Consider the following 23,865-nt stretch of genomic DNA (forward strand, 5'->3'; position numbering starts at 1 on the left):
CTTTGTTCATTCATTTACTTTCCTCAGCAGGTGCCCCCCAGCGCTCACTGGGGCCCAGCCCTGTGTCATGCAGAAGTGTGATGATGACTCAGATCCTACTCCACCCAAGGGCCCCACTGAGGCCAGGATATATGTATATGCGGAGACCACACAAGGTGTGACTTGCCACCAAGGAGGGGCCCTAACAGCAGGGCCACCAAGAAGAGGCCCCCACGAATACTGCCAGAGGCCAAAGAAGGGGGCATCCCAGGAATGGGCCCCCCCCCCCGCCCCCGCACTGGGAGAGGCAGGAGTAAAGAAAAGCAGAGTATCCCAGAGCCTGCAGCAAGGCGGGGAGCCTACAACAGGACCAGGCACAGGGACAAAGGGAGAGGCAAATTAATTCAGTAGGTAACGTGGAGTGAGAGACCTCAGAGGGTACCCAGGCTAGGTCGCTCTACCGTAGGAGCAGCCAGCCCTGGTGGGCAAAGGCTCCCATGTGCTTAGCTCCAGGAAGACAAAGCAAGAACAAAGGAAAGAAACTGAAGCCTTTCTGGAGTTGCAGTTTAGTCACTTTGATTTCTCCAAATAATAAACCCCAAGTGGAAATGAGCTGGCAGCCTCCAGGAAAGGCCTTCTCCCTCTCACCTTGCCCCTAAGACTAGCTCTCAGCTTCACCTTTGGGGCTCAGGGTCTTAGGGGGTTAAAGAAGAAGTGTGATTTTGAACTCCAGGCTGCCACCAGCCACCTCTTCAACTTCATGGGTGCTTGTACAGGAACAGGAGGCAAAGAGCAAGGTTCTCTGAAATCCTCAGGTCTTGTGATGGTCCCCTAGCACCCCGCAGCCTTCTCAGCCCCCTGCACTGTAAACTGTGAGCACATGGGGGGTGGGGCTCCCAGTGAACTCAGAGCCACGTGAACAATCAACACATCTTTTATTCACAAATAAAAACCGTCGCAAGATGTTATCTACACATTTGTACAAAGGTATGGACGCCTATAAAATACACAGCGGTCAGAAAGCACGAACCTGCGTGCGGGCCACATCACAGGCTGGCAGGCTCACCCTTCATCTGCATTCGAAAAGAACAGCCTCCCACAGACCGCCACCCCCCCCCACTGCCCCCAGTGTCCCCCAGAAAAAGCCTGCCCCCCACAGCTGCCAAGAGCCCCCGACCTAGGAATACCTGTAGAAAACCATAAAAACTTAGATCATTTGTCTTCAAATCCCACTGCAAATTCTACGTTTATAGGAAAAATGATACAAAAATATGAAGCTAACAGAACTTTTACAAAAACTCACAACCCGTCTTTGTTGGCAGTGGTTTGTTTCATTGTTTTGTTTTTTGTTTTTGTTTTTGTCCTTTTTTTTGCTTGTGGTTTTGGTAAGAATTCCTGCCGTGAAAGAAAGCATTGTGTGCTCATGGCCCAGCCCTTGTTTGTGGCTTCTGGTGTCCTCAGAACAGAGTGGGGCCCTCAAGGAAAGGAAGGGACCGGAGGCTAGGCTAGCTGTCCACCCGCAGAGGACACCACTGCTGCGGTGTGGCAGGCCTGTCCAGAGAAAGCTGCTGCAAAGGAAAACTAACCCAATCTAAAAGAAAGCTGGCCCAGAACAGGCCTGGCCCTGCTACACAAAACTGCTTAGTTGTAAGGAAGGCAAAATCAGAAACAAACTGGCTTTAGCCTGGCCAGAGTGGCCACAGCCACCCAGGCTGAGACTCTGTCTGCTGGTGTCTGAGTCCTGTCTTGAGTCCATAGCACCAAATTAGAAAAGGAGAAAAGGCCTAGTCAAATTTAAAGGCACTTGCGTGGCTGTCTGGGTGGCGACAGTCTTTCCATCTCCGTGCTCTCTCTGTCCACTGGCTGGCCCTCCCTTCCCCCACCCTCCGTCTCCTCTCTGAGATCCCCCAGTCCGGCACAGACCCTGTGTCTTCAACCCGCCAACCCCCTCCACATCCTCGCTCCATCCCACATCCTTGCACCCGCTGCCCTGCACATCCTTGCCTACGCCCTGTGCTCCGCCTCAAACGTCCACCTCTTGTGGCCCAGGTACAGCAGTGGTGGCAGCAACACCAATATCAAAGCAGGTGACCATCATGACATGGGCCTTGCACAGGTTAACGCACTGCTCCAGGGCAGTTGTGGCTTGTTCCAGGGCTGCCAGATACTCAGCTGATTCCGGCTCCAGCTCTGGGTCCACCTCGACTGGAGAGAGGAGAGACAGGGTCAAGGCAGAGGCCAGGACAGCAGCCAGATTCCCTCCTCAAATTCCCCAAGGAAGTGTCAGCCCAGCGGAACCTCCCCTCCTGCCACCTGAGAGCACCCGAGGGGGCACTCACACTGCTCCAGCCAGCGCCCGGGCTCTACCATCAGCCGGCCCTGGGTCTCGGCCAGCTCCTCACAGAGGTGGTCTCGTCTAGCTTGCACTTCCTGCAGCCGCTGCTGCCTGCGCTCTGCTAGCCGCAGCTTGGAGCTGATGCACACTGGGCCCTGTTGACAAGGGACATGGTAAGTGGGTTCTGATATGAACGGGAGGGACTCTCCCTAGGGCCTCAGCACCTTGGCTGTGGCCTCCCTCCCCGTTCAGGGCCCATACAGACACATGGCCAACTCCCAAGGTAAAGAGGGTAGAGTCTGCAGGGGGTCCACACCAGGAGTTCCTGGACCCTGGGTCCAGTTCTATGGAGATAGTGGTAGCCTCAAGAGTCCCTCCAGTCAGTCACCCACCCCTCGCAAAGGGCACCAGGACTTAAGAATGTTCCAGGCTGCTGCCTACCTTCTCCAAATCCTGGGAGGGCTGTGGACAGGGGGGGAAAAAAAGTGAGGTCAGGGGCTTCCTGGCCACATCTCCAGGGGCCCAGAGAGTCATCAGACAGCCCTCCCTGGCACCCCGGGGGTAGGGGGGCCGTTCCCAGCCTCTGCAGCCTTCCTGACTGACCTTGGCTTCTTCCTCCCTCAGAGGCAGGCGGTGCCGCTGCAGGCGCTCCACATCATCTATCTCGTAGACCTTAATCTCGAAGGGCTCCTTTAGAGAGCCAGCCAGGGGCGGGGGCAAGTCCACCCACTGCCCAGGAAGGCTGGGCTTGCGGCCTAAGGCAGCAGCATCAGGTAGTGGGGCCGGGATCAGCCTCCGCCGCTGTAGACCTGAAACAGAGCCAGGGGCTGGTGAGCAGAGCCAGGGATACCCCAGGCTCTAGTCACTCACATCGCCTGCACAGCCATGCCAACTGCTCCCTCAGCAGGAGCACTCATGGCTCTAACTCACACCCTCCCTTCCCCTCTGGTTGCCAGGGAGGGGCCCAGAGCGGTGCTGGCAGGTTCTAGAACACCAAGCAGGGAGAGCCCGGCTCAGGGCCCAGGGCCTAGCTTGACCCCAAATCTTTGCATCATTTTAATGCAGGGTTAAGAAGCAGCCGCTGGGGTGGAGTGAGGGAAGGGAACACACTGGGACTGCTTATAAAGTAGAGGGCCATGCCCCTGCGCACGGAAGAAAGCTGCAGGTTTAGTAAAGTGTGGGCTGACGCCACGTGCACTTACAATCTGAAGGTCTTTCCCAGTGCTGGGGTCTAAGTTTATACCCCATGAGGGACTGTGTGGCCCCACGGCCTATAAGCTACCAAGGGCTTTGCACACCTGGCACTCGCCGACACGAGGTGAGGCAGCAGGGTGGAAAGGCCATGCCCACCCCCAAGAACCAAGAAAGGAGCACCCCACGGAGCTGGTAAGACCCAGCTGCCAGGAGCACAGGACGCAACTAGAGCCTGGGGCAGCCTGGGGCAGCCTGGGGCACGGTCAAGGTCTGTGCTGTGCCCACAGAGGGACTAGCTCTGCTGCCCACCTGTGGCCCTCTTCTTTGGGGACTTGAGGCTGCGGGAGCGGGCGCCCGGGGAGGCAGTTCCGCTCTCACTCATGGAGTCAGGGGCTGAGGAGGCACTGCCAGTGGCCTCGCTGTCTCGGATCATGCTCTCGTAGCCACTGCTGCCACCGCTGTGGTAGAAGAGTGCCGTACGGCCCATGGCAGGGGGGAGCTCCCCGCTCAGCACACTGCTGTTGTCACTGCCATGGCCACTGCTATAGCGCTGGGGCCTCCTCGGTGCAGTCACTTTGCTGTAGGGGGAGGGCAGTGCGGGGCTCACGGGCTGCCGCTCCTCAGCCAGGTTCACACCACTGTCATTGCCACTGTCAGAGTCAGTCGAGCCCCAGGAGAGGCCACCTCTACCGGGAGATCCACTGGCTGCCAATTCATGGACACGGCTATGGGCAGCCCGGAACGCCTGCTTGGTGCCCATGATGGTGCCCCGGCCTGCCTTGGCCCCAATGCCGGCGGGCACAGCCCTTGGAGCCGTTCGGGGTCCTGGCACAGGGCCGCTAATCGTCTTGCCTGCCACAGGGGCCAGAGGCTTCACTGGAGCAGCCAGAGCCCGAGATGTACTGGCCCCCAGATTACGGCCCTTAGCCCCACCAGCTGGAGGCTTGGTTGCTCCAACACCTTTAGCTGGGCTGCTCCTACAGGCAGGAGCTGGTCCAAGTGGGGGGCTGGTGGGTGGGACGCCCAACCTGGGCACAGCCCTCGGCGGCCGTCCTGAAACTTCTCTGACCTTGCTGTTGCCATGTGTCAGACCCTCGTACCGCTCCAGGGACATGTGGCCAGCGGGACGCTGTGCTACCTCCATCTTGCCAGCTCGGGCTTTCAGGCTGGATGTGGCCTTGGGAACAGGGTAATCAGTCCGACCACTGGGCCTGGCTTCCTCCTCCCCTCGGAAGGCAGAAGTAGTCCCTGCCCGGGTCACCCCCAGGACCTGGGTAGGGGCAAGGGCCGTGCTCTGCTCCAGGCTAGACTTGCGCACAGGCGGGGCCGGGGGGCCTGCCCCACTAGGCCTTGGAAAGAAGGCCACCTTGGGAGATACGTTCTTCTTACTGCTGGAGGTGGTCTTTAGGCTTCCTGAGTGGACCAACGCCTCTGCTGATGTGTCCCCACAGGACGCGGCAGGTGTGGTCACTCCCAGCGTGGTGGCTCCCCTCCGCAAAGGTGGGATCCGAGCCACGACCTCTGGCCTCCGAGACACTCTGGTTGCCACCTCACATCCATCCACCACTCTCTGGGCACAAGGCAGCGGGGACCCTGAGCTTGGGCTTGGGGCCCTGGCCATGGCGACTGTCTGGTGTGTGTCACAGTCCTCTGCCCGAAGTAGCCAAGGGTCCTCACACAGGCCTCCGGGGCTGTATGGAGCCCGGCTGGGGCGAGCACGGCTGGCTGTGGAGGTAGTCCTGGTTTTCCGGGGGAGGCTGGAGTGGATGGCGAGGGCTGAGGTTGCCTCATTCGGTGGTGACCCGGCCCAAGGCTCTCTGCCAGGTCGGGTCGGAGTTGTTGTGACCGCCTCCCCAGGATGCGGACTCCGGACTGAGGCAGGATTGTCGGGTCTTGCACTCTCTGAGGACCTGACCTTGCTGTCCTCTAGGGAGCTGCTTGGGGCAGGAAACTCTGGTGGACCCGGCCCTGCTGCAGAGTCAGGGCCGAAGGGAGGCTGTGGCGTGGGACCACGGCTTTCAGCCAAGCAGACACTGACGTCACTCAGCCAGGAGCCAATGGATGAGGCTGGACTGCCTCCGGCCCACGCTGTTCCCACCGGAAGCTCCCCAGGGTCTCCTGGGCCCTCAGACACCTGCGAGGTATAGGCATCAAACTCATCATTGATACTGCTGATGATGCTGACTGGCCTTGACCCCGAGGCCAGGGCCTGCAGGGAACAGTCACTGCCCAAGCTGGCCAGACTGGAGGGCCGCGTGGCCCCTGCCAGTCCCCCCAGAGGCAGTTCCTCGACCACTGTGAACACCAGCTCATCCTCGCCATTCAGTTCCACTGGCTGCTGCAGGGTCACTGTGGTGGTCAGCAGGCCCCTCTCCAGGTGGCGGCCACGAGCAGACGGGCAAGGGTAAGCTGCATCTGAGAGCGGCGGGGACAAAGCCACCTGCCCACTCATGCCCACAGGGGGTGTCCGCATCACACCGTCAGGGCCATCTCCCCCAGGTTCTATGGGGACACCTCGAGCTTCTGGCTGCCGAGGTGGCGGAGGGGCTGGACTGGGCAACAGCCTCCTGCCTCCACCTCCCGTGCTCTTGTCTGGGGCAGCTGGCTCAGGCCGGGTACCGTCTACTCTCTGATCACAAGTCTTAGAGGGCTCTGAGCTGCTCCGGTGAGTATCCTGCCCAGGGCTGCCTCGTGGGGAGCTGGTGACCACTTGGGGGCCCACGGCCTTCCTTGGGGATGTGGCCTCAGATAGCGAAGGTTTCCTGCCTCCCCGGGCGGCAGGACTGGCCCCATCAGAGCCACCCTGGGGGTCAGGGAATCCCTCGCTGCCATCTATGCACTCAAGCCTCTCCTGCAGCTCCGCAAACGTACTGCAGCGGAAGTGGTCAGCGTCCCGGGGCCCCTCGGAGGGCCTACGTCGGCTCAGCGCGGGGATGATGGGCACAAAGTCGGGCGGGCCCTCATTATCCGTGAGCTCGCGGTCTGACAGCGGTGCCCCACCGGGACCCACGTAGATGACAGTGTCACAGGACTGCTCGCTGCTGGATGAGTAGTCATGGTCGCCAGAGAGGCCGGGAGCTGAGCGGTCGGGGTCCAGCACCATGGTGCGTGGGTGGAAGGGCCGAAGGTGCGGGGGGCGGCGGACCCGGCCCTCCTCGCAGGAGCTCTCCCCTCCTGAGGAGCTGGATGCATACTGGGGGCAGCACAACAGACCCTTGTGAGTAGACCCACCCCGGTCTGCACACAGCCCTGGTCGCCCTCCCAGCAGCATAGGGGTGTGGTCTCTGTGAGATGATAGTAGCCGGGCAAGGCCTGAGAATGGCCCGCTACAGGGCACAGAACATAAGGGAGCTTCTGGGGAGCCTTGAGGGAGTGATCAGCACAGAGCATGTCACACGGTGGGGAGGGAGGAGCTCAGGCGGGAAAGGTCATGCTACACCAAGTACAGCATCCAGACCTAGGGCTGTAACCTCAGCATACCTGGACGGCCTGAGAAGTCTCCCATGGGGTGCTCTTCATTCCTCTCATACCATAAACCCTATTGTAAGCAGGTCCATCCCTGCTCAGTTCACCAGGGACTGGAGGCCTAAGAGACCCACCTACTGCCTGCTTTCCCTGACATCAGAGTTGGGGGCCTAGGTGCCCCTGGGAGACAGCAGGAGATGGGCGGGGCTTACCTTGCCCTTCTTCCTGCGCAGGCGGTGGATGCGAGCAGCCAGCTGCACAGTGCTGAGTGTCTCCGCGTGGTGGGCGGGCGAGTCTGAGATGTGAGCAATCATGGTGGTGCGACAGTTGGTCGTAGCCAGGGACTCCCGCAGCAACATGGTGAGTTTGTGGTCCCTACAAGCCAAGAAGGTGCTCAGGTGAGGTGTTGACCGCTGCTGGCCCTGCACTGAGGCTCCCAGAAATGCCAGACATCAAAATAGCCAGGTCCCTAGAGGTCACCCTGCTGGTGCCTGTCCATGCTCCCATACTCACCTGTAGGGCACATGCTTGGCCCCATTGACTAGGGCCAGGATGACACTGCCCAGAGCCGACAGAGACAGACATGGGGGTCCTCCTGAGGCCTCCCCACCTCTACCAAGTGCCGCCTCACAGCTGCCCAGGTCGATGAGGTGCAGACGGCTACGGCCTCCAGACACTGAAAACATATATGCAAGCAAATGCTGGGGCCTGGGCAACCAGACACTGTTCCACAGCCCACCCAAGGCAAGCAGAGAGGCCCACAAGGAACGCCCCCCCCCGGGGGGAGGGCATGGCAACCCCATGGACACGCACACCCCACCTCCCCCGTGCACCTACTTCCTCCTTGGCCACACTTCTCCACACGATACTGGTACACGTGCAGTGTGAAGAGCATATGGGAGCTCCGCCGGGCGTCCTCCCCACAGCCAGCGCGGCTAGTGCTGCGGGCTGCCAGAGCCGCGTCCAGGTAGAAGGCTGCCTTCTCTGCCGTGGGTGCCCGCAGCTCACTCTGGTTCTGGAGCTGTGAGAGGAAAAGTGGATGCCACGTGTCTTTAGTGGCTTGAGGCCAAGCAGAGTGCTCCCTCTCCCCTCCTCCACAGCCCCAGAGAGGCTAGAAGCGAGTGTCGGCGCACCTGCGCCCCACACACAGGGTCCTCCCGCAGGTACACGCCCGGAGACTGGGTGTCCTGAAGGCTGCCTGAAGCCACCTCAGCAAGCAGATCCCGCAGACTCTGGTCGTGGCCGCACACTTCCACAGCAGACACACGGATGGAGAAGCGTGTGCCCATCCTTTCCTTGCACTCGTCAACGAGCCTGAAGAGCCAGGAGATAGCACAGGGCACGATGCCCAGGCTCTGGGGGGAGCTGTCCTTCCCGATCATGGTGTACGACTTGCCTGGGAGACAGGGGCACGTGAGAACCACTGCTGACTCTCCACAGCCCGCCCTTAAGACTTCTGCCAGGCGTAGGAACCTGCCCAGTGAGTCCTCAGGGCCACCCGAGAAGACCTTGACACATCCTCCAGCCACTCTGAGGCCTCTGCCTGCCTCAGCTTCGCTGTGAGATCCCTACTCCCACGCCAACATGGAGAACCACCTCCTTCTTCAATCAGTAACAGCAGCAACCAAGGAGGGGGACAGTTAGACGGGGTGCACAGGGGCGACAGAACACTTACCAAGGCTCATGTGGCCAAAGGAAAAAATGCAGCCATCAGCTCCCCCAACCACAGCCTGAAGCACGTCAGCCACAGTCCCCGAGCAGACCTCAGCCTGGGGAGGGACCCAATGCGGGGGTCAGGCAGATGGCCGTGGCCAGTGCCTCCTGCTACATCTGTAAACCTAAGGCCCATCTGCCCTGGTCACATGCAGGCAGACAGTCCACAGGGAAGCTGAACTAACAGACGGAACACAGGGCCTTCCCTCATTCATTCGAGAAGTACAGGGCAGGCAAGTCAGAGATCCGTACGGTTACACGTAGGATGAGCTAGCGAGGCTCATATGCCCAAACACCCCACCCAGTCCTGAAAGTTGCTGCCCTCAACACAGCACAAGGAAGTCATGAACTAGGTGGGCATGGGCTGGGGTGGGAGTGTAAAGGAGGGCCCGCGGGGTGTCTCTAGTTTCCCTAATACTTGGCCTGCAGAACCAGGCAGAGGCTAGGGAAATGTCTTAGGCTAGGGTTGCTAGGGAGGCAGGCCTGGAAGGCCCAACAGGCAGCTAGGCCCCCACTCTGTAAAAGCAGATCAGACTAGATGCTGTCACAGGCACCCAAGAGTTCCACTCCACTGTACCTGCTCCGAGTCCTGGGGGAAGATGGCGTCAAAAGCAAACATCTTGGGGACTGGTGCTGTGGGGGTGTGCCGGAGGCCCGCACAGCCTGGAGGCCCGGCGGCAGGGTCATAGAGAGTCACCTGCTTCTTCCGAGGGTCCACTTTCAGGAAGGCTGTGGACTCGGCGGAGCGCTGGACTCCCTGGGCTGGCCAGATGCGCAGCATAACCTTTACCTGGGGGTTGGCAGAAGCAGGCGTCTGAGCTCCGCCCTCCACCCAGCTGGCCACTAATTACAGGGCAGGGGAAGCACACACGAGTCAGGACAGCAGGCCAGGTCTCAGCATGGGTACAGGATCCCACAGGAATGCTGCCTGAGCAGATCCCACATGAGGTCAGCGGGGTAGAGAGAGAACGAAGCCCAGGGTGGGGTGAGGCTGGTGGGGTGCATGGCCAGTCAGCCAGGCAGGAGACAGGCGAGGCAGGGAAGTAGAGGACAGTTAGCAGAGACAGGAGTGAGGACCCCCTAGGTCCCTAAGCATTTCTCCTTCCAGGGCCCCTCATCCTCTTTGCCCCCAACACCAGCTTCAGGCCAAAGTCCTCCATGGACGACAGGAAGCTAGCAGGCATACCTGTGGGACGAACAGAGGAACAAGCCCACAGAAGGGTGAAGGGCCCCCCGCCCCCCGAGGGCTGGGAGGCCTTACAGAGAGCTCCAGGCTTGCTGCCTCTGCCCTGAGCCACCTGAGGAGGCCAGGCTCTCAAAAGCTCACGGAGAAACTAAGATGGGCAAAAAGTGGAGGAATGAGACTCCAACCTGCAAAGAGGGAATCCTGAACTCAAGCCCCAGTCTGGGGAAACTGAGAGTGAGAGGGCTATGGGAGAAAGGAATGGACAAGGGAGGACCCGATCTTCTGGAGCTCTGCTATCGACTAGCCAGCCTGGGCCATGGCAGAAACACAAAGGAGATTCCAACGTGTCCTGTGCCCATACCAAGCCTGGAGCCCTCGGTGAAAACGCAGGGGAGCACCTGAGGATGCCCAAGAAAACTGCCCTGCAGCACCCCAAAACCTGTGTGGAGAATGCATACTGCCCACAGGTACAGCCATGCAGGGGAGGGAGGCTGGGGCAGGTGTGAGGCAGGAACCCCGAGTTAGGGCTCCCCTTTGCTTGGAGGCCACACCTTTCAATCTTCAACAGAAATCTCTGACTTCTCCCACATTGGTGTAAATCAAATTACCAGAGACTCATTTCAGAACCAATATTTTTCAAGGATTTAATTGTAAGTGACAGATACATAATGCTGCAAAATTGGTTTAGGGGGGCAGCCTGCCCAGGCACCACAGGCTCACTCCCAGTGGACAAGGGGCATATTGATATGCAGAGCCTCCCGTGGAGCGCGGTGTCCCACCCTCTGGGGAGAGAGGGGAGCAGAGAAATACTTGGCTATTGCATGACTCGGAACCTGGGCTCCATCAGGCAAGAATCGATTCTTTTATTCCCCAGTGACGCGAACAAAACGATTTCATTTCCAAACGCTGCTGCAGTGCAGGGGAAAATGTGCACTTCCGGGTAATTTTTGGCAATTTTTTTTCCCCCAGCGTGAACTCCTCACCACTTCAGGAGCCAAATGGGTTCTGGAGATGTGAGAGGCTGCCTGGTGGGGAGGAGAGGCCTGGAGAAAGCTGCGATTTGGCTCTGATGTCTCCTGAGTCCCCAGGCAGGGAGGGGATTGAGCCGGGCACCTCGACCAGCCTGCCCCCCACTGCCCCCGGCCATTGTCTGCTGCAAAGAACCTGTCATTACCTCAGGGAAATGACAGGGTCTCTCAGGAGACAGAGCATCCTCACCCTCCAAATGTGCAGATATCACAAAGCCGCTTGGCTGGGGGGAGGGGAAGCACATTTTACATAAAAGCAGGGCTTCCAGCTCAGCTCCCCAGAGGTGGACCAGTCTGGGGAGGGGGAGGGGCGCCGCTCAGCACCCAACACTAGAGATGTCTTTTTAATGCCACCGTTTGATGAATTGTCTTAAGTCGCACATTAATGTCAGACACTGGGTGTAATCTAACTTCTTTTCTGTGGCTATATTAAACGCCTTTCAGGAGGCACTTCTGATGACTTGACGCTAGTGCTAACAACACCTGGAGCCAGGGAGGGGTCCAGAGGGGTGGGAGATAGGGGCTGGTTAACAAGCTGGTGGCCAGGACACGGGGTCTCTGGGGAAAACCCTGATGCTCCGGAGTCAGCACAAAGAAGGTTGAGGTCCTCCCTCAGGCAGCAAAGAGCCACCAGCCCACAAAATACAGTGACAGCAAAGAACAGCCACCATTCTGAGGGTCTGCAGCGCCTTATCCCACCAGCCCTAAGGCAGACACAGGCCCTGCACATGCCACAGACCCTGAGGAAGAGAAACCAGGTGGACAGATAGGCCTAAGCCCAGCCTTCTTCCTCAGGCCTCAGCACAGCCCTATACCCACCCACACACCAAAAAAAATGGTGACAGCCTGGTCAGCAGGAACCACCTGTCTGCCCTAGAGCACGGTGGGTAGGGAGGAGAATAGGTGTTCAAGTCAGGCAGGCCTGGATCCAATGCCCCCCGCCCCCGGTCCCTCTCTCACTAGACAGCGCTGAAGCCTCATCTATTAAACATTGCCAGGGTGAAAGGTGGGGGCAGCCAAGGACTAGCAGGCACAAGTAGTGGGGGTCAGGAACGCCCCTCGTGCCAACAGAGTGGGGCACAGAGGTAGGTGCCACTACCTGACACCAAGAACTGTAACCATCCTAAAAGGAGGCAGGCTGCCTTTGGCCCGCTCACACTCCACCCACCCAGGGCTGAACGAGGTATATACTCAGACCTTCACCCTTCATGGAAGGGCCCCAGCAAGCCTCAGGCAGCTGAGCTGCCAACTAAACCCACCACCACAATACAGTGGTCTGGGGCCAGGAACGGAAGGTCGGTCACTGGTTCAGATCCACACAGCTAGGGGTGGGGTCCAGGACTGAGAGGCTTTCTGAGCCAACTCTACTACACTCCTGGGCCTGGCCAGGACACAACTGCCACATTGAACAAGCTTGTGGCTCCCACGCCAACTGTCTGCACTCAGCTCCAGGCTAGTCTCTTTCTCATGCTCCACCCCACCAGAGGCCACCTCCACCAGACTGCCTTGAGGAAACCCTGGGGTGTGGCCCCATCCCAGGGGAAGGGAGGAGCCAGGAGGCCTGGCTTCCAGCCACCAATTAGCATTCTGAGAGGAAGCAGAGGGCAATGCAAGCTGCCTGCAGAGCTAAAAGGGTGTACAGTGAAGTCAGCTGGGCCTGAGGGGCCCAGGCTCTCCCACTCGCCTGCGGCTGCCTGTCTGGACAGCCCGGTCTGGAGTGCTCTTCCCTCCTCTGGGGTTCCGCCACAGGAGGAGGCCTCCCTTTGGGAAGGAAGGCCTACCAACACACAGCTTCCTCTCTGGTACCTATTTAAGAGTTTACTCCCACTAGCCATGTGTGCAGGACACAAGCACCCAGGGATCATGCCAAGCCAGGGGATGGCTGTGCTGGGCAAGACTGAGGAAGCCCAACTCCATAACTCCCAGAACGGCTAGGAGGGGACATTTACCCTTGGAGCAGGCAGAGGTTCAAGGAAAAACATGGGCCAGAGTTCAGGACCCTGCGCCCCACAACGGTTGTAGGAGTCTGGCTCTCTACCCTCGGGGAATAGGGCCCAACTCACCCAAGCATCTGCATAAACCTAACACAGGAGTAATCCACTAAGCCTGGGGTACAGGGACTTCTCCCTCAGTGAGGAACCAACCATAGGAACCAAATCAGAACCTTGGGGCACACTGGAGCCAACCAGCTTGTCCCATCACCACACACGGTTCTCACCCTTTCCAGACCTCAGTTTACCCATCTGAAACCCATCTGGCTGGGCTGGCTGCACACCCTGACCCAGGAAAGCTGAGGTGCCCCACCCCTTCTCCTCGCCCAGCCCAACCCAAGGCAGCATTCAGCGGGGAAGAAGCAAGAGTGAGGCCCTCCAGATCAGCTCCCACCCCTAGGCCCGGAGCCCCACCACATGGCTGCCCTGGAACAGGCCCCCTGGGATGTCAGGACAAGCTTCTTCCTGTCCCATAGCCCTAGATCCCCAGACTCCCCATATTTATCTCTGCCAGATATCCTAATGTGACCTTGGAGAAAAAAGGGGGGGCCCTCCATCTCCTACATCTTATCAGCCCTAACCTCCTGACTCCTAGGCCACCTGACCTCAGGTGGGAAGTACCTTTCCGAAACTGCTGGGGTTTTCCTTGGCCTTGGAGGCAGCCCTGAGCAGGCAGGGGGGCACTGGGGGTGGCCACAGCTGCAGAGTACCACTGAAGTCCGTGGGGTAGGTGGATGTGCCACGCGTGGTGGGCGCAGGTGGTGGATGATGCTTCTTGCGCTTGGAGGCCAGGCTGAGCTTCTGGGCAGCCCTGGGGAGGAGAGGGAAGGTGCTCAGAGTATACCGACAGCTCCCCATGTCGCTCAGTCACCATGTCTACGTCCATCTCAGACTGCCTCAGACTCCACCGACCACAAGGGGAGTTACTCAGAAGAGACAGTCTTAACAGCCGCATGACCTGAACTTCGTTTTTCTGAGTGGGGCCCCAGGCTGGGGCCGCAGCAAGGACAAGAGACAAGACAGTCCACATAGTCACAGGACTGCACCCCGCTCCGTGCGCGCTGAGCCTTGAAGGATGAAGTCACAGTCCTCTTCCCTGGCCCATCTCAAAGGTCAGGTCCTTTCCTGCAGCCCCCAGACCCCTGCAACAGTTGGCCCCACTGCCCCCCCAACACACCTTCCCTAAAAGGCCCTCTAGCCAATTCTCAGGCTCCTACTCGCCTGTGTACCATGAGAGCTACACAGCCCTAAGACACCCCCCAGTACAGGGACGCCATGGAGACATCGGCTGAGCCACTCTCCCTATGCCTGTCACCACTTTCCAAAGGAGGAGACCTGGGTGGGAGCAGGTGACCAGGATTGGGAGCTATCTAACCAGTTCCACCTCTCCCCAACACCCCAAATGGCCCAGCTCCTTCTCCTCCACATAGGCCTCCCAAGTCCCTTTTTTTTTCCCTCTAGCACACAGGAGCTCAGAGCCTGGGGCCCTCCTTGGCACCTCCCACCATGTAGCTGGTACTCTGGTGACTCCTCTCATCTTTAATAGGAGTTGTCTTTTAAGAGGCCCCAGGGACAGCTTCCTCCTAGCGAGGTGTCATCACAGAAAATAAAAGTAATCTACGATGTATGGCAGAGTACTTAACAGAGCCGCAGCGGCACCCGTGTGCAGCAGACGGGGCAAAGTAGCGAGTGGCTGTCTCTTGCCCAGCAAGACCCTGGGCCCCCAAAAACCCTGGTTCTGTGGCAGTGGTGGCACCTGCATCTCGGGGTGCACTCAAACCTCACACTGTGCCCTCAGCAGTTGCCTGGTGCCTGCCTGAGCCTGTGTGTTTACAAAGCTCAAATGAGCCTGGCAAGGAAGTGATTGCCAGCTTCTCAGCCCCTTCAGAGAAGAAACACGGAGCAAAGCATGGGCAGCAGAGACCAACGCTGTCACCTACCAGACTGTGTACATTGCAAAGTGAGAGGCTGGGGGGGCAAGGAGGGACCCTGAGCTACCACCCAAACTGTACTCTGAGGGGGTCAGAGGGCATGGGCAGTGGCTGGGAAGGGCCACAGCAGACAGAGCCGCCCCGCTCCGGTATCAGCTAAGGGGTTCTTCATGCCCCCCCACTCCAGATCCCACCTCAGTGGCCTCCTGAGGAACGCCCCGTGCCCCAGTTCTGCCGCAGAAAGCACTGTAGTCTCCAGGTACGCTAAGGGCAGGGCAGCCACGACCCCCTTTCCTGGCACTGCCCAGGGCTGGGGCCTAATTTAAGAGCTACGCTACTCCAGCTGACAGAAAGGGGCCCGGGTATGCCTGGTCAGGACAAGGAGGCTTCCCAGAGTAGCTTTCTTGCCCTCCACAGTGGGGTACAGAGAAAATCTGCTCCTAGGGTTTGGGGAAAGGGCAGTACATGGGGGCTGCCCAGTATGCGCCCTGTCTGGAGGGTGTGGTCAGACCCCCTCAAGGTGCCTACGCTGGTGAGCAGACAGCAGAGGCCAAGGCGCGCGTCTCTGAAGCAGCTGGCTCTGCCAGGTGGGCCCACTGGGACTACACACAGCCCTGCCCTTGGTAGCCCTCTCGGAGGCCAGAGGCCACAGCACAGGCACCAGCTGACCCAGCTACCTTCCTGGCTGGCTCCAGGGTCTGATCTGACTTATAGCAGCAGAGGGAAGGGCGGCAGCAGCTGTTAGAGCAGGCCCAGGCCCAGGCCCAGGCCCAGGCCCTCACAAAGTACGACCCACAGCAGGTCTGACCCGTGCCCCGGGACAGGTACCGTCTCTCTGGTGAAAAGGAGACGAACTTCCATCAATATCCCAAAACTTCCAGGCTTTTAGGGGCTCTAGGGAGTCCCAGAGGACAGGGCTTCCTCTAAGGACCTCAGCTTGGTAAAAATACAAACCTGGGTTCTAAGCAGCACGGACACAGGAAACATGGGTCTCACCGAGGCTAAGAAAAGATAGGGTACCATGCCTAGGGCCACCAAGGCCACCACACTGTTAGGAAGTGGCATTCCTGGGGCAGTGGGACATCCAGGGAGAAGTGGGCAAATCTGGGCAGTCTGCCCCATGGGAAAACTTAAAGAGGCAGGAGCTTCCCAAGAGCGCTCTCTCACCCGTGGGGGACACCACCTCCAGGAATCCTGCCCTGATGCCCCAACGCCGACTCCAGCCCTGAGCCTCCTGCTCTGTAGAGCCCCCTCCCTGAGACTTCAGCTGAGACATTAGCTAAGCCATGCCCAAGCTCACAGGAAGCCTAGCACACACCTGAGCTGAGGGCGTGAGTGACGCCGTCCAGCTTGTGGAAGCCAGCCTGAAGAGCAGCCTCAGACCCATCACCTCCCTGGTCACTGAAGCTTAAGAACGGAGAGAAACACATTCCCACCTTCCCATAAAGAAAACTCACCTCCTTCAAAAAGGAAGGTTCTTTAGAGGCAGTTGGGCTTAACACTGAGATCTCTGGACACCTGAAAGGCAGGCAGCCTGTTCCCTGGGAGAGATGAGCCTCCGCCAACTCAAAGCTTCCCCTTTGCATGGCAAGACCACACACCAAGCCTCCTTTGCTACAGCAGGATCTGCCTCGTGAGGGCCTACGTCACTCACTGGGAGTTCCCTGGTGGGTCAAACCTGACAGGAGGGGGTTGTCACCTATAGCCTCCCAGGGCCTGCTGTGCCACTGTCACCTGAGGGCCTTACCGGGAGAACAGAAATAGCAAGAGAATGTTCTTTCTGCAAGCCCTCCCACACCCTCTAGCTAGGCCCAAACATCGGTCCAGGAAGACATCTGGGGCTTCAGGGAGGCCGGGAAGAAGCGTCGTGCTCCCCTGCCCCATACCTGCCTCCAGCGCAGATGCTCCCAAGGAATCTAGACTCAGGGTACCACGGATAAGCCATGTTTACCAAGGGCAGCCGGACAGCTAGGCAGGTGGGCAGTGCTGACGGGAGCATGGCAGAGAGGGGAAGCTGCCTAGCAGACGAGGGCTCAGAACATGGGTACCAAGGTCAGGGCAGCCCCCACGGAGCGTGGCCTCAAATTTCTGACTGGGGACGTATATCCGGGATGTTACTCCACCCCCTGGGCTCTCGGGTACCCCTTGGGGCCACAGTGTACCTTCACTAGACACGGCACACAGAAACGGTGGAGGAAGGAAAACACTTAGGAAAGTGGCAGGGCCCGGATTCACCATGGGCCTGTAAGATTTGACACCATGAACTGCTGAGCCCACCCGACCCTGTGTGCACAGCACAGATGCACCTGCCACCACTCCTCCTCAGCTCTTGAAGCCCACCCCCAGAGCCCACGAGGGCACTCTCTGATCTGGCCTCCATGCAAGGCCACCCTCAGAGACTCATCACGTCCCCCCACACTGTGGGAATCTCCCAAGGGCAGAGTGGGCAGGACCACTCTAACCTCCCAGGTGAGCCAAGGGCTGTGGGGTGGGGCCAAAGCTCCACCGCCTCCTGGAGCACTCTGGGCAAGCTCCTCCCTTTTTACCCACAATGCCAGGCAGTGCTTGCATAGTTTCAAAGCTCATTGGGGTGAGCCTCCCATCAGCAAGCTCAGCCGTGCAAAAACACCTACCATCAACCTGACCCTCAGCAGGACACACATCACAGGTCAAGAAGCCTGACACACTCAGTCACATTCAGAGTGACTCACAGGCTGGAAGTAATGGCAGCCAGTCGCGCTACACACACACACACACACACACACACACACACACACACACACACACACACACACACACACACGCCTCCAGCCCCCACCCAAGACCACTTGTTTCTTTGTTTCTATGGTAACTTTCCAAGGTCAGGGCGTTGCTCAGGGAGGAGAGCCTCCACAGCCTGGGATAAGACAAAAGGCAGCCAGCACCTGCTGCCTGCAGCCGGGGAAGGGTAGCTGGGGAGCCAGTGGGAGGGGTACACACACACCACACACTCACTGCCGACTCTCCTCAGGCACTGGGGACCTCAGGATCAGGGTGCTGGGTGGTACCCAGACTCAGGACCAACAACCATGTCAAAAATGCTTCCCAAGAGATCGGAGCATTTCGAAACCTCCTACCAAGCACCATGCGAGGGGTGTCACTACCCCACAGGCATCAAATCCTCAAGGAAAAGGCCCTTGAGATCAGGACTGAGCAGGGTAGGGACGTGCCCAGCCCCCTAGACACCGCCCTGGCTGCTGTTGGCATACGCAGGCTCCCAGGCAGGCTGCAAAGGACTCCTGCCTGTCCCCATCTGGAAAGCCCTGGACAGGTTCTGCACACCTAATTGGGGTGGCGGCTGAGGCCACATCTTTACCACGGAGGGGTACAGTAGCACACAGCAGCATTCATCAGTCAGCGCTGACAATGCCCTAATCGCATGCCCCGTCACGCCCCCCATCAGGCTCTGCAGTCCCTCCGGACCAGGGCTGATAAGACATCCTCTGCACACTGCCCAGCACGATGCAGACAAGCTTCTCAGCGCCCATGTGGGCTGTTAATGGGACAGTGACCCCCAGCTGGCTGCCAATTACCTCTCATTACGACGATTACATCCTGTAATCCCCGTCCCTCAGGCTGCTGGACGAGGGTAGGACTCCAGCAGAACCAAAGGCCTCGGGACAGGGAACCGCTACTCGTCCCCGCCCCCCACCCCCATTCACTGGCCAAACTCAGGGGGCTGGGGAGTGGGGGATGGCCTGCCTCCACCTCCCGCCAGACCACCATAGCTGCACTGTCTCATATCCTCAAGCCAGACATCCTGCAGAGGGAGGGTCAAACCACAGCCTGTCCCTTCTACGCACCTAGGCCCTAGGCAGGTACCCTTGAAAAGTGCCCTGGGAGGCCAGACAGGGTTCTCACAGGCCCCACTCTTTGACAGACAGAACCACAGTTCTCCCAGTAATAGGCCACAGGCCACCAGGGACCAAGAACCCAGGGCCTCCATTCCCCAGGAGCATACTGCAGCTTGTGCCAGAGGACATACCTTATAAAGAAAGAGGCTGCCGCAGAGGGGCCTGTGGAGCCCCCTGATGAGGTGCCTGGGGCTGGGGTAACCAGGGCTGACGTGCACGCTGCTCCTCGGCCCCATGCCTTAGGCATGCGATCTGCTCCCGCTGTTGGGGCGCAGTCTCGGACAGTGTCGGCCACAGCCACAGCAGCCACAGCCGCCTCAGCCTGGATGAAGGAGAAACCCATGTGAGGAACAGGCAGGTGACAGAGGGGCATCCACCGCCCCAGGGATGAGTATCCTAACCTACCCCCTCAACCCTCCCCTCAACACACATACATACACACACATGCACGCGCGCGCGCAAAATCCTGCCTTTGTGACTGGAAAGTCACAGCTAAGACCCTAACAAAAAGACCTCCGAGGCAATCCGAAAGGACCCACGTCCCAGCTCAGGGCATGTGACAGGTTGGCCTCAGCCACCAGTCATGGAAGAGAAGGCCCAAACAGGGACTCAAGTCCTGTAGCGACCACAGAGGTCAGGCAGGCAGGCAGACCTCTGCCCCTCTGGGCCCGTCCCCAGACCATCCGGGAGCGCCCAGAGGTACAATTATACAAGACACCACAATAAATATTTGGCATGAGTGCTAATTGTCCCCCATGTGATAACGTATGACACTCCACTGTCTGAAATACAACTCTGGCATTTTCAACTAATTAGCTAAAATAAATTCAGGAGAGGGAAGGCCTCAGCATGGAGCACAGATATAATTAAATGCTCCCAGGACAGCCTCCACATGATGTTTACCTGCCCCTCGGGCGCTGGAGGGGGGGTTGGCGGGGGGATGGGGGGAGGGACGGGACGGGGACTCAAGCCTTAGCAGAGTAGGACAGGCTGCTGGTCTCCCTGGAAAGTCCCAGGCAGTCAGCCTGAGTGGGGAGGTCAGCAACCCAACCAACATGGTCTGTGTCCCAGCTGGCAGAAGGCTGGGCCCCGAGGCTCAGAGCGCATAGGCCTGGTCTAGTGACCCTGGGTGAGCTCTGTATTCCTAGGGCCTCTCAAAGAATGGCCTGAGACCAGGTGTGGGTACCTCTGTAGAACACGCCACCTTGTACCCAGAGACCGTGCTAATGCAAGCCAGGTACTCTCCTCACAGGGAAGGCCTCACCTGACTCAGCCTCTGACCGGCCCCAGCTTCCAACCTCCACTTGGGAGATGGAACAGGTTCTCTGCCTACAGAAGTCCCGAGCCCAGCCCGAGCTTTGCCCAGTGTCAGCCAAGCACCCTCCTGGTCCCCAGCAGCATCCGTTACTCCGGGCCTACAGTAAGGAAAGGCTCATAGCCAGAAAGGGCAAACCTGCTTATCAGACAATGCAGCAGACACCTCACCAGCCATGTGCCTGTAAGTGTGTGGGTGTACAGGACAACACTCCTAGACATGCCTCAAAACCCAGCCTGGCCAGTCCCCTTCTTCTCCAAGCCACTCCCTCACTCAAATGTGCGTCCCTTTAGTGTCACTTAGCGTGTGTTCCTATGAAAGACTTGTACCGCCCAGCCAGGCAGAGTGGCCTAGGGCAGAATTAATGTTTAAGCTGTGAGGCTGACAGCTGTGGTCTGAGTCCTTTGGCACAGCCTCATTTGGCTGAGCACCAACTAAACACAGCAGCCAGAGTCCAAGGTCAGGAACCGCAGGTCAGGATTGGGGGGGGCGGGGGGAGAAGGGTTGTCCAGGCCACGGGTCCAGGCCCAGGGTCCCATAACACCGGGCCTGACTGCCAGACACTGAAGCAAGAGGAGTCACAGGGGGCCAGAGCTGCTGCCCCGTACCCGACGTGTCCTTCTACCCAACTCCCATAGGCCCAGCCACCCAGGGGCATCTCCAGAGGCACCAGGGCCTTTAGCCAGCCAACCCACCTGCGCCGCTGGTCCTCCCCACACTGACCTGTCTCAGGAGTCCCGCTCGTGACTTGGTCCCACCGTCCCACCAGCTGCCATGACACGGCTCTGTCCATCGGGACAGCTACTGCCAATTCCTGCCAGAAGCAGAGCCCGGGCATGCCAAAAGAAGCCATCCCAAAGCGAGTGCAGAGCAGCGGTGGTGTGGGCAGAGGGAGGGGACCAAGACATGGGAAGGAGACGACAGGTGGGTGGCCAAACAGAAAGTGTGATGGAGGCACACAGCAGCAACGAAAGGAAAAGCGTGGAGAGAGGACAGCGTGAGGCCAGCACTGGCCGAGGGACAGCTGGCGGAGTCCTGACTCCATGAGCTCGCGGCCTGGTCTTCCACCCCACACAGAGCCGAGACCACACAGAACCTATCTCCGCAGAGCCACCCAGCGCCAGCGGACCTCTACAAAACACCGGAAACACACCAGCCCACCTCAGCAGGCCTCTAGGCCTGACCTCTGCATCTATGAGGTTCAGGCATTGGATGGGGCAGTGACCTCTAGGACTCCCTCCCCTGTGGTGCTCCCGTGAGGGGGCTGAGAGGCAGCCTGGAGGCTCAGGGCCGTATTGGAGGCAAGGCGAGTATATGTACCTGAGGGGGCAGAGCCATTCAGAGAATGTTAGCTCCTCAGTGAGACCTGCTTGCCTGCTCTCCACCCCCCATACCCCACTCCGGCCTCATCACTCAATACCTTCAGGCCATTGTCCCCACCCACATCACAGAAACAGTGTCACTGGGGCTTCACGTGGGAGAGGAGGCTATCTCCCCAACCCCCACCACATGGGTGGGTAAAATGAGGCCTAAACAGGGGTGTCAGCGACAAGTTAGGAAGAGTCAGTGGAGAGGCGGGCTATCGCCCGGAGGAGCTCTTCTACCTCCAATCTCCACCTAAGGCCTCGATGAGTGGCAGGCAACGGGCTCCCCGCACAGCTGGTGGTGGTGATGATGGCAAAGCAAGCAGGCACCCCCAGCACTTGCGCAGTGGGGAGCCCTGGCTCTTTGAGGCCTCTCTGATGTCAACTGTGCCATCTCATACTAGCTCCAGGATCAGGAGGCCAAATCCTGCCCTGCAGCTTCTGCTACGAGAACGGGTCTCTTGATCTCCACAGGGGCATTGTGTTATTGCCACAAGGCTGGCACCACGGAGACGACATGTGCAAGCACTCCTCGTCTGATACACCAACAGGGTCTCTACCTGGCAGACTAGACCAGTGGTTCTCAACCTTAAGGCTCTGACTCTTTAATATGGTTCCTCATGTGGTGGTGATCCCGGCTCCCCCCCAAGTGTAACATTATTTTTGTTGCTACTTCACAATTGTAATTCTGCTACTGTTATGGATCGTAATGCAAATACCTGACATGCAATGGTCTCAGGAGACCCCTGTGAGAGCGTTCTTTGACCCATCAGAGGGGTCACGACCCACAGGTTGAGAACCACTGTTCTAGAAAGATCAGTACGGATGATTCCCCCGGGAGCCCGAGAGCAATGGATGGACGCCCCACTTGCAAAATGATGAGGAAAGAGCCCCTCTCCTACGAAGCGTTAAGAAGAGCCAGGTCCACAAAGGGCTCCCTGGTAGGACGGGGTTTTGGAGGGCATCTTCCACCTGGCTGGAAGGTGCCTGGCTGGCTACTCCAGGCTGTCACCCATCCATGGGGCAGGTGTCTGTCACCTGATCTTTGCCCTAAGGACATCCTGTCATGGCAGTCTCCTCCAAGTGAGATGCTCCCTCAAAACCCAGATGAGACATGGCTGTGGCTTGGGTTAAAGCCGTGTAGGCTAATAGCTTGTCGCTCCAGTGGAACGCTAGGCCATGAGGGCAACTGTGCCACAAGCACACAAGGTAACACCCAGACAGAGAAACCACGGCAGCTCCCAGCCACAGCACCTAGAATGTTCCCTGTCTGTGGCTCCAGAGGGTCCATGGAAACACAGGTCCCTCTAAGGACCAATTCTCCAGCCACAGGCAACCACATTTTTCAGCCTCCTTTGCCGACCTCAGCCAAGATGAAAGTGCCCATGGGGCCCAGACCTGGCCCTCCATTCCTCATCCCAGGACAATGGGGGCCAGGCCATCTGGCCCACCTGTGGGAACCGATCCACCTAAGTGGCCCTATCAGGCCGCTGGCCATTTGTGACAGCTTCACAGCGCATCTTTCCAGATGTGATTAATACCCGAGCGCCCAGGCGGTACTTGATCATCAGAGATCGACGGCCTGCTTCAGGGGGTATTGCCTCATCTGCAGCCTAAAGTTCTATTTATGGTTCTAATAATCTCTCTATTGATTGCCAGGAATGTCCTCTAATTATAAATCCATTCCCACCTTTCCCCGAACACAATCAATGTGCACGTGAAATGAGGAGCGAGAGCCTTAAATGCCCACATTTTATGGCATACAGGCCACGCTCAGGCTTGCCTAACTAAAAGCCAGTGACCCTCTTGTAGTGGAAGTTTTGGTTTCTTTGAAAACTCACTTAAAGCCGGGCGTGGTTGTGCACGCCTTTAATCCTAGCACTAAGCGGGGGCAGAGGCAGGTGGATTCCCATGAGTTCAAGGCCCACCTGGTCTAAAGTCTAGGGCAGGTGAGGCTACACAGAAAATCCCTGTCTCAAAAGCAAAACAAAACAAACAAACAAGCAAAAACCCACCACCACCACCACCACCACCAAAAAAACAACAAAATAACCTGTTATATTATATAAATATGCTTTTTTTTTTATCCCAAGTGTAGGATATGGAGCCGCTTTTAGTTTGTCCACAGCTGTTAGCTACGATTGCCTTGTGAGAGCTTGGAGAGGGGTCTGATCCTTGCCAGCTGCAGAGAGTTTAATTCTGAGGACTCTGAGAGGGTATAAACACCAGGGCACTGAGAGGAAGAGGAGGGGGAGGAGGAGGGAGGCTGCTGCTCCCCATACTGCTGCTGGTTCATCCTCATCCTGCCGCTGCATCATCTGCTGTTGCTGGTTTGCTGCTTAGCTGGACTGCTGGACACATTATGAAGACTGGACTTGCCCCAAGGAGCTAAATCTAAAGAGGTCTACGTCTCCTTCCCTTCTAACCTTTTTTCTCTCCTACCTAGTGTTAGGGGGCTGGAAGGGAGGTAG

The 23,865-nt window shown here is 58.4% G+C and overlaps 1 protein-coding gene across 4 annotated transcripts in view; it reads right to left on the reverse strand.

Moving 5' to 3' along the window:
- Nucleotides 1-897: 897 nt before the first annotated feature.
- KIF26A (kinesin family member 26A) overlaps nt 898-23,865 on the reverse strand; it is a 38,182-nt gene continuing 15,214 nt past the window's right edge. For 2 of the 4 annotated variants that reach the window (XM_084791952.1, XM_084791954.1), the window contains exons 4-16: nt 18,847-19,037; nt 13,513-13,702; nt 9,264-9,476; nt 8,649-8,742; nt 8,107-8,369; nt 7,811-7,994; nt 7,487-7,649; nt 7,186-7,348; nt 3,818-6,701; nt 2,918-3,123; nt 2,756-2,776; nt 2,319-2,469; nt 898-2,184 (exon numbers count right to left, since the gene is read on the reverse strand). In XM_084791952.1, the coding sequence (XP_084648078.1) occupies nt 2,003-2,184; nt 2,319-2,469; nt 2,756-2,776; nt 2,918-3,123; nt 3,818-6,701; nt 7,186-7,348; nt 7,487-7,649; nt 7,811-7,994; nt 8,107-8,369; nt 8,649-8,742; nt 9,264-9,476; nt 13,513-13,702; nt 18,847-19,037 (4,905 nt within the window). In that variant the 3' untranslated portion in view covers nt 898-2,002. The remainder of the gene's footprint in view (nt 2,185-2,318; nt 2,470-2,755; nt 2,777-2,917; nt 3,124-3,817; nt 6,702-7,185; nt 7,349-7,486; nt 7,650-7,810; nt 7,995-8,106; nt 8,370-8,648; nt 8,743-9,263; nt 9,477-13,512; nt 13,703-18,846; nt 19,038-23,865) is intronic. The other 2 variants (XM_084791953.1, XM_084791955.1) reach the window with 1 other exon arrangement.

This window comes from Acomys minous (assembly GCF_964271855.1).
Source record: "Acomys minous genome assembly, chromosome: 8".
NCBI classification, from domain to species: domain Eukaryota; kingdom Metazoa; phylum Chordata; class Mammalia; order Rodentia; family Muridae; genus Acomys; species Acomys minous.